Consider the following 17,979-nt stretch of genomic DNA (forward strand, 5'->3'; position numbering starts at 1 on the left):
ACTCAGAAAAGATAACCCCCCGCCTCCACACACACACACGCACACACACACACACACACACCCACACACACACACACACACACGCACGTGCACATGCACACACGCACAGCACATATACTGTATACATCCACACACTGACAAGAACAACAAAGAGGCATGTGGAAGGCTCCAAGACAGCTACAGTTGGAACAATAACGCTTAATGTCGCGCGACAGATATGATGTCAGAAAGAGACAGGAAAAAGTGTCTCTTCTGATGTCATATCTGTCAAGAGACAGTTTCAAAAGTGTCTCTTCTGATGTCATATCAGTTTCAAAAGTGTCACGCGACGCATAAATTAAGAGGTAAGAGGGAAGCTTCAAAATAAACCTGCTGTGTCGGCCACACCCACAATAATGAATTGAATTTACATGTTGGACATTTAGCAGGTGCGGCTCTATAAAAGTCCAACTGCCAGAAAAGGTAGTGATGATGATGAAAAATGTTGTAAAACGTGAGACATGACATCCTTGGATGGCACCTCCATGCATTGTGACAACTTTTAATTAAGCATATGTCTACTTCGCTGCATGAAACACGTTTGGGCGTCACGAGTGTTTGCAGCCAATTCATGCTCCCGCTTCTTCGCAGTATGAAATTGCTGTCAGGAACACGGCGAGAGCGAGAGATATGTTAAGCGCTGATTACATTTTTCAAATATTTTAATTAGTGAAAGAAGTGTGCTAATTATGAATTGGCATAATTTAGGTGGGAGTTTTGGACTAAGTTCTCTAGGCAAACAAGAAAGTTGGGATGACCTTCAGCTGATTTTGCTGATTTTGCCTAATTAACATGCAGCAAATTAAATACTACAGCTTATGGGACAAATAAATAATGAACAGTAAAGTCTACTGGAGACAATGCGGCTGCTTTTTAGTCTTAACTTTGGACATCATTTTGGACATGCCGAAGACGAATATTATGAATGGCCTTGTTAAGGAGGTATGCTAAAGATGCTACAACAGACAGGACAGTTTTCCTCGTTTTATAGTAGGATGTTTTATTACTTCTCTTATGTGTTTGATCTCTGTGCAGTTGAATAGACTAAACTAATCTAAACTAGACATAAAAAAATGATGACAGAACCTATTCCAGCAAGACTGAGTGTTTCTTCGTGAATAATGATGGTTTGAAGTGATCAAGAGGAACCGGCTGCTGCAGTAATTTGGCGTGAAAATAGAACACTTGTGGATTTGCACATCCAGCTGTATGGACTCACTCCAGATATGCCAGTTGTTTTACACGACCAATCAAAAGGTTGGACACACCTGATTGAATGTTCTATGTTTTTCATTCTCTTAAAGCCTTTTTGTTTGATCTAAAGGCTTATGATGCTTGAAATACGTTTCTTAGACAAATATAAATCGTTGATCCAATTTATGAATTTCTTTCCAAAGCCTTTGCCTTTCCATCAAGGCAAATGGCGGCTAATTTAAAGAATCTAAAATATAACATAGTTTTGATTTGTTGATTTGTTGTTTTGGTCACTGAATACTGTAATACTATTTGTGTTATTTCATCGTTTTAATGTCGTTATTATTATTCTAAAATATGAAAAACAATAAAAATAGTATAAAAAAAAGACAGTTAGTGTATCTCCACATTGCACAATGTAAACGTTGCTTCATCATCACAATAGGTTGTGAGACAATATTTATATCCCTCGTTGCTACTCTCCTGTTGGTCCACTGTGTGGCGCTTTAGTGCTACATTGGAGCCGGTCAGAGAGGTGCTACATGCTTTTGTCATGGGGGTGATGATGTCAGTGGAGCAGCACTGCCAAGGACCTGTCCATCACAGACAGAGTGCTGCACCCAGACACAGCCTGCTCTAGTGGCCACTCCCAAGCCACTTGGCCAGTCACTTAGGTAGCCCACATCTGTGCCTAAATTGAATATATATATATATATATATATATATATATATATATATATATATATATATATGTGTGTGTGTGTGTGTGTATATAATATATATACACATATATAAGATAAGATTTATATATACAGTATATATATATATATATATATATACTGTATATATAAATCTTATAGATTTATATAATATCTATATATATAAATCTTTGCATGCAACTGAAGTTTGAAGTAGCCTTTTGTAGCAATCATTGTATCCATTGCCTCTCTTAACAAAGTGCACCCATGGGTTGAAAAGCACGATGATTGCTGCATAATTGAACCAAGGTTGCTGTCCATGAGCCTAACTGACTAGTTTGTCTCGTGGTTGTTTGTACTTTCTAAGTAAAGGTATAAGCCTCAATTAGGGGTCCTTAGAAACACCATATTATTGGAAGCAAACAGAAGCAGCTTGGGGAACAACAGTTGATCAAAGTACATTTAAAGGCTGTAGTAATGAGGGACAGAGCCCAGGAGGGTTTGGCGCTATTTATGCCAGCTAGCTCTACGAAAGAAATAACTCCCACAGCTACCTTGCATTCATTTCTAAAGGGACCCAATACACCAGGGCGCAGAGAGAGAGAGTGATCACATCGTTAAGAGACACAGTTTATATTTTGCAGGGCTGAAATGCTCTTAGGGATGAATCTTTTGTCTCTAAGAATCTAATCAGTGCAGGACAGACTTTTAATTTGAACAAAATGAAAAGTGTTGGTCCACACACACTCAGAAAGGCAGGGGGCTCGTTTTCTCCAAAAGAGTTTAATTCGTTTAGGGGAGAGCGGGGAAGTCGGGCTTTTCGGCTCTAAGCCAGTGATTACACCGATAGTGGCCGAGTGCCAAAGCCTCCGTCTTGTCTGCTGTCCGCTGAATTAATTAAACGCTGCGTCTGAACATGCAACCTCCCGTTTTAAGTGGTCGCCACATTTACCAGCTTGTACATGTTCCCATATTTTCAGTCTAGGCACCTGTTCAGAGCACAACTGACCTCGTTAACTCTATGGAAACCTTTCATTGCAAGATGGTCGTAATTTAAATAAGGTAACAATTTTATTACCACCCCCACCAACTATTAACACCAACTGCAGTTGAGCTTGCTGGCTTCTAAACCGTTGCCATTTTAGTGCGTCAACATTCAAGGTTGAGTGGCCAATAACATACTAAACGTAGGGGGCTTAGTAATGGTGCCATTTGGCTTCCCCACCTGAGCATCTCTTTGTCAGGTCCCAGGAGCACAGGAGAGGCCTTGACATGGATCCATCAGTTCCATTAACACACAAAGACGAGATGGTTTTTCACTAAACAAACCTGGATTGTTATTGACAATGACCTGGATAATGGTTCACAGAATGTGCGCATGGGGTGGCAGCATCTAGTGCATTAACATTCAAATTAGGGATGTTCATTTTGAAAATTTTCCAAAATCGATAATCGGTGAGAATTAACGATCAATTATCGATTATCGATTTTATTAATACTTAGAAAATTTTCAATTTTTTCAATTTTTTTTTTTTTTTTTTTTAACAAAATGAATGCCTATGGCAGAAAATACGAAAGACAACGTGTTCTCCTCAATGAACTCTTTATTTCAATGTGTCTCCTCTCCAACACTGCTGTCCCCGGCGCATGCCGGTGTGAATTTCTCATGTTTAAAACAGTTTTGTTGGCACAAAGGCCCGTGCCCAGCCAGAAAACTAGAGACTATATGAAGCTCCACCTCACGTTAGTCGGCTGTGCAATGGAGTGGGGCGAGGAGGAACGAATTCCACCCAAACCTAGTCCAAAAAAAAAAAAAAAAAAAAAAAATTTTTTTTTTTTTAATAATTAAAAAATCGATCCAAATGCCACAGGATCGATTCCAATCCTTAACGATCGATTATCGATTTTCGATAATTGATGAACATCCCTAATTCAAATATCATCCCCAGTCTAAACAAAGAAATCACAATTTATCATTTTTGCCCATTGGAAAAATATAGTCTGTTCCAGCTTTAATTGCTGCACAACTCAATAGATGAGAGCGGTAATAACACTGACAGGGTTAGGGGGTTATCTACTGGAAAACTCACCAGCAATGGTATTTCAGGATACTCACATTTTCAACTATTCACCAATGGAGGGCAATGGTACCGACATCTCATCCACGAAGGCTAAAAAAACCTCTCTTTCTCAAGCCAAAAGTGCAAATGCAAGCTGTGTCGATGTTGCAGTTCCTCCTGGTCACTGACAGAGGTCGATAAACATGATAAGTTAGTTATGTTTATCGACCTCTGCCAGCAAAGCAGAAATTGAACTTTTGAGTCATAGCCAAGTTGGTTATGTGATGGAAAGCGCACAGAGAGGCTGAACCCACCTTGTTGCCTCCGTCGTGCATGGCCCAGCCGCTGCTCTTCACCCCCAGTGCAGCCTGGGAGTTGGAGGCGTCCAGGCAGGTGACGGGGTGTCCGTACACCGAGTGCAGGGTGCGCGGCTCCTCGTCCCGGGGGTCCAGCAGGTACACGCTGTCCCCCGCGGCCACGGCCGCCAGGGGGCGCTGCTGCGCTCTGCCTGGCACCACAACCACGCTGTCCACCTGCCGCGCAAACAAACAGCAGCTTACTTACACCTACACCAGAGAGCTTGTGTGGTAGAAGCACCTTGGGTAGCCATTGCGGCTTCAGGTCTCACTCAATTTGATCAATTTTTTATTCGGGTTGAGTCACACCACAAAATGCGGAAAGTGAGTCAAGTCAAGGGTTTGTATATTTTCTGAATAGGAATATTTTAACATAAAATAGCATTATGTGAGAAGAAAAAACTATAAAATAAATCACAATGGAGGTGAGACAAAAATGAGGGATCAGTCATAAAAATCACATCACATCAGTGCAACACATTTGGTATATACAGGAAGACACAAAGTGACAGGCTGGACTCACCATCTTGGGTAGCTGAGCCTGGCAGAGGGTCCTCCAGTAGCCGCGGTCATCGGGCCGGTGCAGCCGGACGTCGGGCCCGGCGGCACAGGCCAGAGTGGGGCAGTCGGGGCTCAGGGCCAGGGCCTGGATCCCCCCTGGGCTCTGGAAGTGGTGGATGGGCTCTCCACCCGTCTCCGTGCTCCACAGGTCCACACAGCCTTCACCCGGGAAGGAGGAAACAGCTTGTTAACAGCTGATCTGCCACCTGCTCAGATGATCCCCATTCATCCCTGCTTTGTGCGACGTGAAAATATGTATTGAAGCTTCAAAACCACATAAATGACAAACAGTGCATAATGAGCATAATAAATAGCATAATGATGAACATATACAGGCTGTAAACATGCAGAATATTAAAATATACTATAAGTGTATGTAGCCAGTAGGTTGCTGGGCCATATTTCAATGTTATTGTTTATCATCTTTCAGTGGAATCATATTGTGATGATATGGTGATTTCTTAATTGATAACAAGCTAATTCTCTTTAAAAACTCAAAAATGAGGTATGAAACATTTTGAAAATGTCCGTTTTGACATCACACTTTAATCCAATGTAACCTTGCGAGGCAGCTGGATTCACGTGAGATCATGAGATCATGAGATCACGATCACATGACAAATCCATCTTGCCACCCTCCAATCTATTGGTTTGAATCTGAACCACCAGTGGTTCACAAGCACCAATCAAGCGTCCTATGAGGCAGCTAGGGGCGGGCTTTAGTTGTGTGACGACACCGAGAACGAGCCTGTGATAGATGTGATAGACAGATGGTTCATCCAATCACCTGCCAGGTATTTTTTTGAAAGTGCCTGCCCTTTGAAACGGTTTCCCGAGCGACTCCTTCCCAGATGGTTATGTGAAAACAAATCATCTGGCAGCGGTTAACTAAAATTACCATTTGGTTCAACGGGATGAACATTCATTGGATTACTTAACATGTGATTTTGCACACGTGAGCCACCTAAGACGACATCAAATTCAAAGACTTTTTGAGAAATTTCAAGATCCAATTCCCCAAATTCAAGGAGCCAACACGGCATAGTTTTTCACACATGAATCAATGTTAATTACTGTTACAACACTGAGCATTTTTATAATGAGAACGAACAGAAGCTCACAGACAATTAAAAAGAGAGAGGGTTGTGAAGACTTCTCAAGTGCTGTTTCAAATGACAGAAATCCACCCACTGCAACGCTTGTTAGAAAACACTTGTTTCACTTGTCGAGAGCTGGAGGCGGAGCAAAATTTGACCCAGGTGACGCCCCTCGTAATTCTCTATGCAGGAAAAACCCTCAATCGAAGCTCATTCAATGATCCATGTCTATTTTCAAAAACGTTTAATGCCTTGATTTTCATTTTTGAAATTTGCACACACACACTTAGGGCTGCGCAATTAATCGTATTTTCATCGTCATCGCAATATGAACATGCGCAATAAACACATCGCAAAGACTGCCTGAAACGCAATGAATAACAAAAGTGGTTTTATTTACATGCGTCATGCATTCCCACTCAGCATCTGATCATTTTGTCTTGTGTTGTAAATCCAGCGTACACCTTTCCCTTGGAACAGTGCGCTCCGCCCCTCTGCCAAAGCCCAAACATGCTGTGTGTAGTTTCAGCTAGAGTCAGAGTGTGTATTTAATTTCTTTATTCAGTGGGCACAGGCTATGTTTGGGGTCTATGTTAGCATTATTAAAGCAGAAATACATAGGAACTGTATAGCTAATATGCATACTTTAATATTTGTTTATTTATCACGTCGTATCGTCATCGCTATATTGAACAATGTTATCGCACATCGCAGATTTTCCTCATATCGTGCAGGCCTAACACACACACACACACAGACACACTGTCTCTCACACACACACACACACACACACACACACACTCTCACTCACTCACTCACCATCTTCATAAGCAGCGGCAGCCAGTGTGCTGTTGACCTGGACGTGGCTGACATGTGGGCGGGGCTCAGCGTTGGCTGACAGGCCGTTGGCTTTCAGGTAGGAGGCGCTGGAGTCCCAGTGCAGCGTGTCCCACAGCCTGACATCACCAGACGTGTACCTGAGACACATACACACATATTGAGTCGTACGACACGCACGCACGCACACACACACACACATACTCAACTCTTCTGAGATATCTCCAAAACAAAAGACCGCCAACTGCAACAGGTCACCACCCATGTGTCCACCACCTGCTCCAGAATAGACTGAATGTGTGGGCGTCCGGGACGGTAGTGTAGCGGTAGATTCCCTGCCTACCAACACGAGGGTCGCAGGTTCAAGCCCCCGTGTTACCTCCGGCTTGGTCGGGCATCCATACAGGCATGATTGGCCGTGTCTGCGGGTGGGAAGCCAGATTAAGGGTATGTGTTCCGGTCGCTGCAGTAGTAGTGCCTCCTCTGGTCGGTCGGGGCGCCTGGGGGGGACTGGGGGTAGGGGCCTTGATCCTTGATCCTCCCACGCGCTACATCCTGGCGGGGAATCCCCTCGCTGTCAGGTGACAAGAAGAAGTGCACTGGCGACTGCACATGTATCAGAGAAAGTATGTGCTAGTCTACAACTCTCCCCAGACCGGCAGAGGGTTGCGAAGCAACGACCGGGGACAGCTTGGCGGGGGGGAATTTGCAAAGTATAATTGGGGAGAAAATGGGAAGGGGGGGTTAAAAATATACTGAATATGACCATTTACTCTCTCACTCTACCTCACCTCATCTCGTGCTTTTTCCTCTCGTCAACTAAGGCTTTATCTGCCATCCACAAAGAAGTAGTGCAACAACGTAGACCCGCCCCCCCTCACTCTCAAACTGCATTACAGCTTCTTCCATCGCACTCCCTTGCCTTCGCTCTTTTCCTGAGACGATGAGGTCTCACAGCGGGAGACGAGAACGTCGCTGCCAGCGTCACCACCTCCATCAAGACTGAGCAAGCATCCGCCTCACAGCATGGGTGTGTGAGAGAGCAACGGAGTGTTGCGTGTGCGTGGTGCGCGTGTGTGTGTGTGTGTGTGTGTGCGTGGTGCGCGTGTGTGTGTGCGTGGTGCGCGTGTGTGTGTGCGTGGTGCGCGTGTGTGTGTGTGTGTGCGTGTGTTTGACATCGCAGGGCTTGTCAGGAAGTCAACAATTGGAAAAACACATTTTCACTTAATTGGTGCATCGCCTGAATGCCAACAATCAACAGGATGCTGATGCTGAATCTCATCCAAGTCATTCAACAACACTTGTGTTTACGGCTAACTCTGCACAGATTACGCTGCCTCACAACACTTGTGTTTACGGCTAACTCTGCACAGATTACGCTGCCTCACAACACTTGTGTTTAGGGCTAACTCTGCACAGATTACGCTGCCTCACAACACTTGTGTTTACGGCTAACTCTGCACAGATTACACTGCCTCACAACACTTGTGTTTAGGGCTAACTCTGCACAGAATACACTAGTCACAACACTTGTGTTTACGGCTAACTGCACAGATTATGCTGCTGATTATGCTGCCTCACAACACTTGTTCTCTCCCTCCCCTGCACCCCCATCTCTCCTTCTCTCCTCCTCCACATTCCTATCTTCTCCCCACCTCCCCCCTCTCCTCCGTCTATAGACCAAATCACCGTGACGTCACCATGTAAACAAATTTACTTCCGGGTACCACTTGGGGAAGGCGGCAGGTTTAAATGTGCGTGTTGTCAAATAAATGCTGTCAAACCCTCTCGTTGTTTTCGGCCGACTACTTTCAATTTAAATGGTTAAACGGTTGGTAAACATGCTTGTCCGACGTATCTAGCCTTTCTTCTGTGTTTGTTTTATGTAGTGTTAGCTAGCTAATAATGTTTGTTTGTCTGTCAAACTCGCTGTTTTTTTACGTTACAGACAGAGTAACCTCGCGTCACCAGGCTCTTCTCGGCGAGAAAGAGCCTGGTACAGACAGAGCTACTGACGCCACGTCAATTTAATTTAGCTTCAAGTCTACTCTAGTCTGGTCCAACAGGTAAATTAGCTAGTCTGGTCTCCACTAACGTTAGTGAAAGTGTTGTTATGAATGATATTAAACAACAACACAACACGGACGAACCATTTTTGTCTTTGTCTGTTTTTGTCTTCAACACGTCAGTTTGTGCCGTCCACCGCCATTATAATGTGTGGACCTCAGGGGTACCCGGAAGTAAATGTAAACATCCCGCTGATTTGGTCTATATTGCTCATTCTCTCCCCACCTCCTCCCTCCCCCTGCTCTCTTCTCCCCCACACCTCCCCTCCCTTCCCCTCTCCTGCTCTCTTCTCTTGCTCCTTCCCCACCTCCTATACCCTCCCCACCCCATCACTCTCTCACATTCCCCCTGCTATTCTCCCTTCTCCTGCGCTCTCCTCTGCTCTCCCCTCATTCCTATATTTTCTATATTATCAATTGTTCAAATGTTATCTTTATTCTGTATATTCTTGTTACTGTTGTGTCAGCTAGAATTAGCTAGACATACTTTCTGTGAAGCCCTCTGAGACATGCTTGTGAATTAGGGCTATATAAATAAACTTGACTTGACTTGACTTGACTTGTGTTTACGGCTAACTCTGCACAGATTACGCTGCCTCACAACACTTGTGTTTATGGCTAACTCTGCACAGATTACGCTGCTTCACAACACTTGTGTTTTTTTACGGCTAACTGCACAGATTACGCTGCCTCACAACACTTGTGTTTACGGCTAACTCTGCACAGATTACGCTGCCTCACAACACTTGTGTTTACGGCTAACTCTGCACAGATTACGCTGCCTCACAACACTTGTGTTTAGGGCTAACTCTGCACAGATTACGCTGCCTCACAACATTTGTGTTTACGGCTAACTCTGCACAGATTACACTACCTCACAACACTTGTGTTTACAGCTAACTGCACAGATTACGCTGCCTCACAACACTTGTGTTTACGGCTAACTCTGCACAGATTACGCTGCCTCACAACATTTGTGTTTACGGCTAACTCTGCACAGATTACACTACCTCACAACACTTGTGTTTACAGCTAACTCTGCACAGATTACGCTGCCTCACAACACTTGTGTTTACGGCTAACTCTGCACAGATTACGCTGCCTCACAACACTTGTGTTTACGGCTAACTCTGCACAGATTACGCTGCCTCACAACACTTGTGTTTACAGCTAACTGCACAGATTACACTGCCTCACAACACTTGTGTTTAGGGCTAACTCTGCACAGATTACACTGCCTCACAACACTTGTGTTTAGGGCTAACTCTGCACAGATTAAGCTGCCTCACAACACTTGTGTTTAGGGCTAACTCTGCACATATTACGCTGCCTCACAACACTTGTGTTTAGGGCTAACTCTGCACAGATTAAGCTGCCTCACAACACTTGTGTTTAGGGCTAACTCTGCACAGATTAAGCTGCCTCACAACACTTGTGTTTAGGGCTAACTCTGCACAGATTACACTGCCTCACAACACTTGTGTTTAGGGCTAACTCTGCACAGATTAAGCTGCCTCACAACACTTGTGTTTAGGGCTAACTCTGCACAGATTACGCTGCCTCACAACACTTGTGTTTAGGGCTAACTCTGCACAGATTACGCTGCCTCACAACACTTGTGTTTAGGGCTAAAGGTCCTTACACATCGGGAGCATTTTTTTCGTGCGATTAATTCGCACGTCAATAATATTTTTCGAACCTATATCAGTCAATGCAACCGTGCATACCAATGGCGAAGTTTCGCTGAGCGTTATTGCGGTGTTTATTTTTTCGAACTGCGGTCGATTTTTCTGAAATTCGCTTCCGACGTGTACACATCTGTGGCTGTGATTGACAGGTGGGTCAAAACTCGCATCGCAATTTCGTGCCGTATATTCGCATCGCTCTTGATGTGTAAGGACCTTTACTCTGCACAGATTACGCTGCCTCACAACACTTGTGTTTAGGGCTAACTCTGCACAGATTACGCTGCCTCACAACACTTGTGTTTAGGGCTAACTCTGCACAGATTACGCTGCCTCACAACACTTGACCTTTATCAGTACGACTCATAAGAGTTGTTGGGTTAATGAGACAAAAGAGTGAAGGAAGTGGCCTCCAAGATGCCACATCTCATTCCACCTGTTTTCTAATGGTATTTTGTAGATGCAATTGAATCAGTCTTGATTCTGCTTAACTGCTATTGATTATTTGCTACTTAAACAAATTTAAGCACTATGACTTAGCTGAATTAAGCCTAATGAAGGCAAAATGATTGATGTTGCGAATAGCTGAAGTATATAAACAAAGATGTAGAAAAACAGCTGGTGCTAGACTATCTTCACATGGTGCAAAGTGCTGTATTGTCTTCCTCGTAGACACTATATAGGCATTAGTCTATACTGTACTGACCTGAGAAGAAGACACAGTCAGGCGTCTCCAGTGAGGACTGAGGGGAACCTAATCACTCCACTCCCTGGAGACCCTGCACAATCATGTCCTCCTGGTCAGTCTATCAGGCTCCCTGGACATCCTGCACATGTCCTCCTGGTCAGTCTATCAGGTTCCCTGGACACCCTGCACATGTCCTCCTGGTCAGTCTATCAGGCTCCCTGGACATCCTGCACATGTCCTCCTGGTCAGTCTATCAGGCTCCCTGGACACCCTGCACATGTCCTCCTGGTCAGTCTATCAGGCTCCCTGGACACCCTGCACATGTCCTCCTGGTCAGTCTATCAGGCTCCCTGGACACCCTGCACATGTCCTCCTGGTCAGTCTATCAGGCTCCCTGGACACCCTGCACATGTCCTCCTGGTCAGTCTATTAGGCTCCCTGGAGACCCTGCACATGTCCTCCTGGTCAGTCTATCAGGCTCCTGTGGGATAGACTCACAATCTATCACTGTCTCCTCCCGGTTGTTTCAGGCATTTAATCCGCAGTTCACAACATGCTCCTCCCTCACCAACTGCTGCCATTAGGCCTAATAGCTCCTGTGGAGCAGCAGGAGAAGACTGGGGTTGTCATTGGAAACACACAGATGTGAATGCGTGTAAATGTCTGGAGGTGAAGCAGGGTGGTGTTGAGAAAAAGTGCATGCTTAGATATCTTCCATGGTTAATTTTCCTTTTTCTTTCTGTCAAATGTAAAAGCTGTGAGTCACTCTTGTGTTTTCAGTCAACAATAGCAAGTAGTAAAATGTATGAATGAATGAAGATATGACAGACCATTTCAATTGATAATAATAATATAGATCAGATGTCAGTCCTTGAAACGTACCCAGCCAAGACGTAGTTGTCACAGGAGCTGACGTCACACAGCACTTTGCCCAGCTCAAACTGCAGCTGGCTGATGGATCCCACGCGATTCTAGGTAGAAAACATCGTTAAAGCTGAAAATATAAACGAGTTTGGCCGTTTCTCCCTCAGAACGATCTGACCTGCACTCCACCACGCTGACCCAGTTCACTTCTCCTCACACTGACATTTATGATGCAATTAGCTAACCTGACGCTGCCAGACGGGGGCAGTATTGTTAGCAGTTAGCACCCTGGGCAGTGGGCACAAATCGGACTTCATTGTCTCCTGGCTACAGTCGATGTTGGCTTCCAAAAGTCCCAAACAGCCACTTTCATTGCTTTTTTTTTCCAATCAAACTGACACTAACAAAGAAGTGGTTGCTGACAGCCTGCCAATGTGTTAATATCCCCGATCAGTATGCTGTTCCATTGTACTGAGGCAGTCTTAACTACAGTTGTAACCCACTGAATGGCCTGCTGCACAAATATACACATAGTGATATTGACAAAATCAAATATCACAAACAATATTTTAGACCGAATAGGTCGATCTATACACTGTATGTGACGATATTTTGGGGATGCGCAGGATATGATGAGCAGATAATGCCAATCATTGCTCGTTTTACTCAGCCAGAACAGGCTAATAAGTTCAGAAAATTGTATCACTTTACTGTTAACGCAGCCTTGACGAGGAAGAAGAAAGATTTATCTTGTCTCATCTCACAAATGTCAATAGTATACCATCTATCACCCAGTCCTATAGCGGTCGATACATTCCTTCACCGCCAGAAGTGCCAGAAGGGGGAGATAAAGGTTCTGCACTCCAAAAGACTCCAGCTTTTAGTGGTTCAGCTGAGTCCAGCCCGAGCTCACCTTCCAGTTGGAGCGCACAGCATTGTCGGAGTTCCTGCAGTCTCGCAGCGTGCTCTTCCAGCAGGGGGAGTCGGACACGCTGGCGTCGCCGTGATATCCCTTCCTCCTGCAGATCCTGAACCACAGCACCCCATCCTCTGCAAGGACTCTCCACGCCTTGCTCACCTGGGAGGAGATCATCGTTAGATAGTGTAATAGCGGAATGAGTCAGCATACATTAAGAGCTGGCATGACTTCATTTGTCTGTGCTTAACGAGCTGTGTTGGCTACCCAACGGACTCTACAGTGGCTGCAGTAGAGTGCAGCACACACCCAAGGAAGATGAAATGCACCACTCAAGATCATTTTAGGTTTGGTAGGTTTTTTAATGCTGCACTAGGCAGCCCCAAAATGGCTGCGAGAGATAAGTGTTGGACATCTATATCCAGAAACCCTGTAACTTACGCGATGTCATTAAACTGCACACTTCTAAAACCAGATGGTCTGTGATGCGTTTCCCATTACCAGAGTGTGGCAGCTCACCACAGTCTAATTTGTCCAGCCACAGTTTCATAATGAACCGAAAATATGTTTACACTTCTCATAACATAAAAGATCTCTAAAACATTGTGTTTGGCACCGTTGCTTCAGCAAAGCATCTCTCACTCCCAGTCAGAAGATTTCCTACCAGTGTCTGACACTCGACACACCAGAAGTGAATTTGGGCAAATTTTGCAAATCTATATGGCATCTCAAGTAGAGGGAATGGAATGCTCGTCACTATTAGGGCCCCACAGGTGTATTTGTCAATCTTGTCTAATGCAGCTTTAACAGCGTGATGAAGGCAGCTTACCTGGGCACATCGCCCCAGTTCAGTACAGTTGAGATATTGGAATATCTTCGAGGCTAACTCGTACGGCAACTCGCTGTCAAAGAAGGGAATGTCATTGAGCTCATTCTGAAAAAAAAGGAGAAAATAATAAGAATGGTTTAAACTTTAGTGTATTGGTTCTAGAGAGCTGCAAACCCGAGGGTACCCTCGCGGGCCCCTTGGGCCTGCCAATACGGGCCGAGGCAGGGCTTTGTTTTTCTTTTTTTTTATTAATACTGTAGGTCCGTGCCGGGACGGGGTCGGGCCGTTTCAATAATTAAATTAAATAATGTTGTATTACTCGCTTGATTCTACACAGCAGAGCACAGTCAGACAAAGAGGAGGAGTGCACAGACACTCCCCCACACAGTCACACACAGACCCTCACGTGATGTTAGTCTGCCATTCATACTCATGTCATGACATGTAGCTTTCCGCTCAGTCAGTGACAGACAGACAGCGTGCTGTGTAGTGTGTAAAAAACAACAAAACAAGCCGTGTGTGCCTTGTCCGTCCGTGTACAGCGGACAGCTCCCGAACAGAGAGAGAGAGAGAAACAAGCCGTGTGTGCCTTGTCCGTCCGTGTACAGTGGACAGCTCCCGAACAGAGAGAGAGAGAGAGAGAGAGAGAGAGTCAAATAGAGAGAGAGGCTGCAGGAGCAGGACGGCCGCGCCGCAGCAGCAGCTGAGGAACAGAGAGAGAGGAAGAGATGTGTCATTATATCGTAATATTGGCTTCGGGCCTCGCAATGGGCTCGGGCCAATTAATTTCATAACTCATCCTGGCCGGATCGGGCACGGGTCTGCATGGCACGGGCCGGGGAGGGCTCGGGCCGAGATTTCAGGCCCGCGCAGCTCTCTAATTGGTTCTCCACGTGGGGTCCACAGACCACCAGGAGGTTCCAAGGCTCCCCAGCAAATGGATGAATTGTTAAACTTCACCATTATTTTATTTACAAGAAGTTAACACAATTATAGAATTGTAGAAGAAGTAGTGTTTTCATCATAGTTTCACTGTTATCTCTCTACCTACACTACAGATACTCGTGGAAATCTGGACAAAATCATCTCTAACAAAATATTAAAAAAAAAAATCAAATGGGGGTATGTAAAGAGTTGAGAATCACTGGTTTAATGTATTCTGAGTGATCAGTTATCATCATCATCATCACGAATCTCACGATCATCACTATGCTCACCAGGTCCCGAATGAGCTGATCCACCAGCTTCTCTCCTTTGTTGGTCTTTTTCAGTGGCTGTTGCACGGACTCACTGCAGACACGACCCATGCTCTGATACTGCCTCTTCCTCCTCGTCCTCTCCTCCTGCAGCCTGTCCAGCAGGGGACTGGTCCTTCCATCTAGCAGACCACTTGCAATGGACACATACTGTGGCTGGTCCTCTGACTGTCTCGCACCCTTTCCCCCTCCATCACATCCTTTATCATTGTCAATACAACTGCTCCCCTCTGATTTTGAAGGACTGCTGGCCTCTCTTCTGTCTCTGGCGTTTGTATTTTGACACAAGTCCTCAAAATATCGATTTTTCGAGTCTCTCCGGCCTGGCTGACCAGGAACAAGTGGGCCCTCCTCTTTCTTATATTCTAGTTCTTCTTTCCAACGCTCCCTGAACGCAACAAGTTCATCCGCTGCCATATTCCTCAAGCATCGCTGACGAATATAATAGCCGTGACTGCAGATTGGTAGAAAACGATGCTTTAGGTCCTACAATTTAGGAGAGGATGATTGATAAAACACAGCAAGAAGCATGAAGACATGTCGGCGCCATACTAGATATAACGCTCGCATGAAAACAAAACAAGCCCGTGTCCTTCTCTATACACAGTCCGATGAGGGACCACGCGTCGCACATAAGTTCCGCGAATTTTAATTCCGCATGGTTTATTATAGACGGTGCATTTGTCAAGGGATGCATTTGTTGATTTCACCTTCTCTGCATAACTCTGGATATATTGCTCTGGATATAAATGCAGGTATTCAACGTTCAGCATGGTTGTGTGTGTGATCATAATGGATGTTTTACCCATGGGGGGGGTAGGGGGGGGGGGGGGTCAACGCCATGTCCCACCTCACCCTTTGTAACAAAAGACAGACCAAACCAGCGGAGAGCAGACTTTGAAGAGTTAACGAAACGATCGCATCTCTCTTTTGGGAGAAGATGATGTAAACCCCTACACCATGTGACACTGTAATGAATAATACAGTAGTAGAGGAGGGAGGGAGAGAGACGGGGAGAAACGCAAACACAGTTAAGGTTTGGTCCGGACAGCGAGGGAGGGAGGGTGATATTCCACCATCGCTCAGAGTGACTAAACAAGGGGAGACAACAGACAACAACAATAAGCCAAGATGTGCTGTCTGCCGGTGGACCAGCCTCTGCTGCTGCCCGGGGACTCCAGCTGCGCGCGGAGCCCCTCGCCGTGCTCCGTGGCTCAGCTGCTTGCCTTGCGCCTGAGGAGGATCGGGGACCAGCTGGAGAAGAAGAGCCGGGAGACAGAGGAGAAGAGCCGGGGCACAGACAGCTGCCGGGGGGGCCGGGGCGAGATGACCGGACGACGGGACCACTTCAAGAGCTTTGTATGCACCGCCATACACATCACAGTGCTCGTGCTGTTTGTCACGAGGAGGCGACACCTGTAGGGCGCGCAGGTTCGCGAGACTGCAACACCAGCAACAGGTACGCAACCTGCATTATATGGCTATAATGATGTGTACATGCACTATGCAGTATAGGCTATTAGTGCATGAAAATCTGGGTAATCTGTGACTTCCAGTCGGTGGTTATCATAATGTAAACCACACCACCATCACCACCACAACCACAACAATAGCAATAAGAATAGGCTAATAATAACAACAACAATATTATGATTATTATGTTTATTTGCAGTGCACTGTAATGCATTATTAGGCTATAAAACCATCCAAAAACCTAACATTTTGTGATTTTCTTATTTCACTACAGTTGAATTTGCTCATGGGTTGAGAAAGTTCTGCCAATTATCAGGAAAAACTTCATTATGCTAGACAAACACAAAATGATCGTTTAATTTAATGGCATAAACTAATAGCCTATTTCTATTCCCTATGTTTGCTCGTCATGATGCAATAATAATACATAATCCTATTATAAAAGAGAGCATGTGGGCAATATGTTCTCTGTCCTCTCTCCATTTAAATTTTTGTCCCACTGATGATGTCATCAGTGATGTCCTAAGCCACTGATGATGTCATCAGTGATGTCATAAGACTGATGATGTAAACTTAAGGGGCACACACACACACACACCCGCGCGTATGTAAACTTAAGGGCAATAACATTTTGGGAGCAACACACACACACACACATTCGCGCGTGCCAATAGAGCAGGCGAGGCCACGCAGAAGCCGAGCCGTGGACTAGGCCACGCAGCGGCCGAGCTGCAGGGCCAGCTCGGCGAGCTGCAGGGCGGGCGAGCAATTTGCTACTACTTATAACTTACTAAACTTTGGATTTCATATGATTAAGATTCATGGTAGTCAAATATGGTGGTTGAATCAGCAAGTTTTGGACAGGTTTACCCTCCACTGCATCCCTGTAGCTGGGGCGAGGGTCCTAATTGTAGCCAAACTGTAAGGGGGTGGGGGCTTTATAGGGTGAATAGAAATCACAGGATGTAGGCTACTGTAGAGAAAGAAACAGTGTTTACATTGTTTCAGATGGTGCTCTTTGGAAATGGCACAATGCTCTCCTGTTGCGATTTGAAAATAAAATAGAAAATATTTATGGCAATAATTGCTTATATTTATATCCTGTGTAGATGGTGCCTTGATGACCATGCATGAGGAAAGAAATGGACTCAGAACAGTTGCACTAAAGAATCAAGGGATGCAAGAAGAGTCGGAGGACGTTCCAGCCGAGCTGTGCTGCTGCTGCATGCAGGCTATCCACAGCATCCAGGCAGCTGTTTTGGAGGGAATTAAAATGCGTTTCATGTGTGCCTGACTCATTTCACGTGTCATGAGGACTTCTTTGGGCGATATTTGGGCTGCACTGCGAGTTTCACGCTGA

General features: G+C 45.2%; 1 protein-coding gene across 1 annotated transcript in view; it reads right to left on the bottom strand.

Moving 5' to 3' along the window:
- The window catches only part of fbxw8 (F-box and WD repeat domain containing 8), a 46,788-nt gene extending 31,110 nt beyond the window's left edge, over window positions 1-15,678 (bottom strand). The window contains exons 1-7 of the mRNA XM_083644596.1: window positions 15,108-15,678; window positions 13,891-13,995; window positions 13,059-13,223; window positions 12,164-12,252; window positions 6,825-6,982; window positions 4,871-5,067; window positions 4,306-4,524 (exon numbers count right to left, since the gene is read on the bottom strand). Of these exons, the coding sequence (XP_083500722.1) occupies window positions 4,306-4,524; window positions 4,871-5,067; window positions 6,825-6,982; window positions 12,164-12,252; window positions 13,059-13,223; window positions 13,891-13,995; window positions 15,108-15,563 (1,389 nt within the window). The 5' untranslated portion in view covers window positions 15,564-15,678. The remainder of the gene's footprint in view (window positions 1-4,305; window positions 4,525-4,870; window positions 5,068-6,824; window positions 6,983-12,163; window positions 12,253-13,058; window positions 13,224-13,890; window positions 13,996-15,107) is intronic.
- Between the last annotated feature and the right edge of the window lie 2,301 nt (window positions 15,679-17,979).

Source organism: Poromitra crassiceps, assembly GCF_964638095.1.
Source record: "Poromitra crassiceps genome assembly, chromosome: 10".
NCBI classification, from domain to species: Eukaryota; Metazoa; Chordata; class Actinopteri; order Beryciformes; family Melamphaidae; genus Poromitra; species Poromitra crassiceps.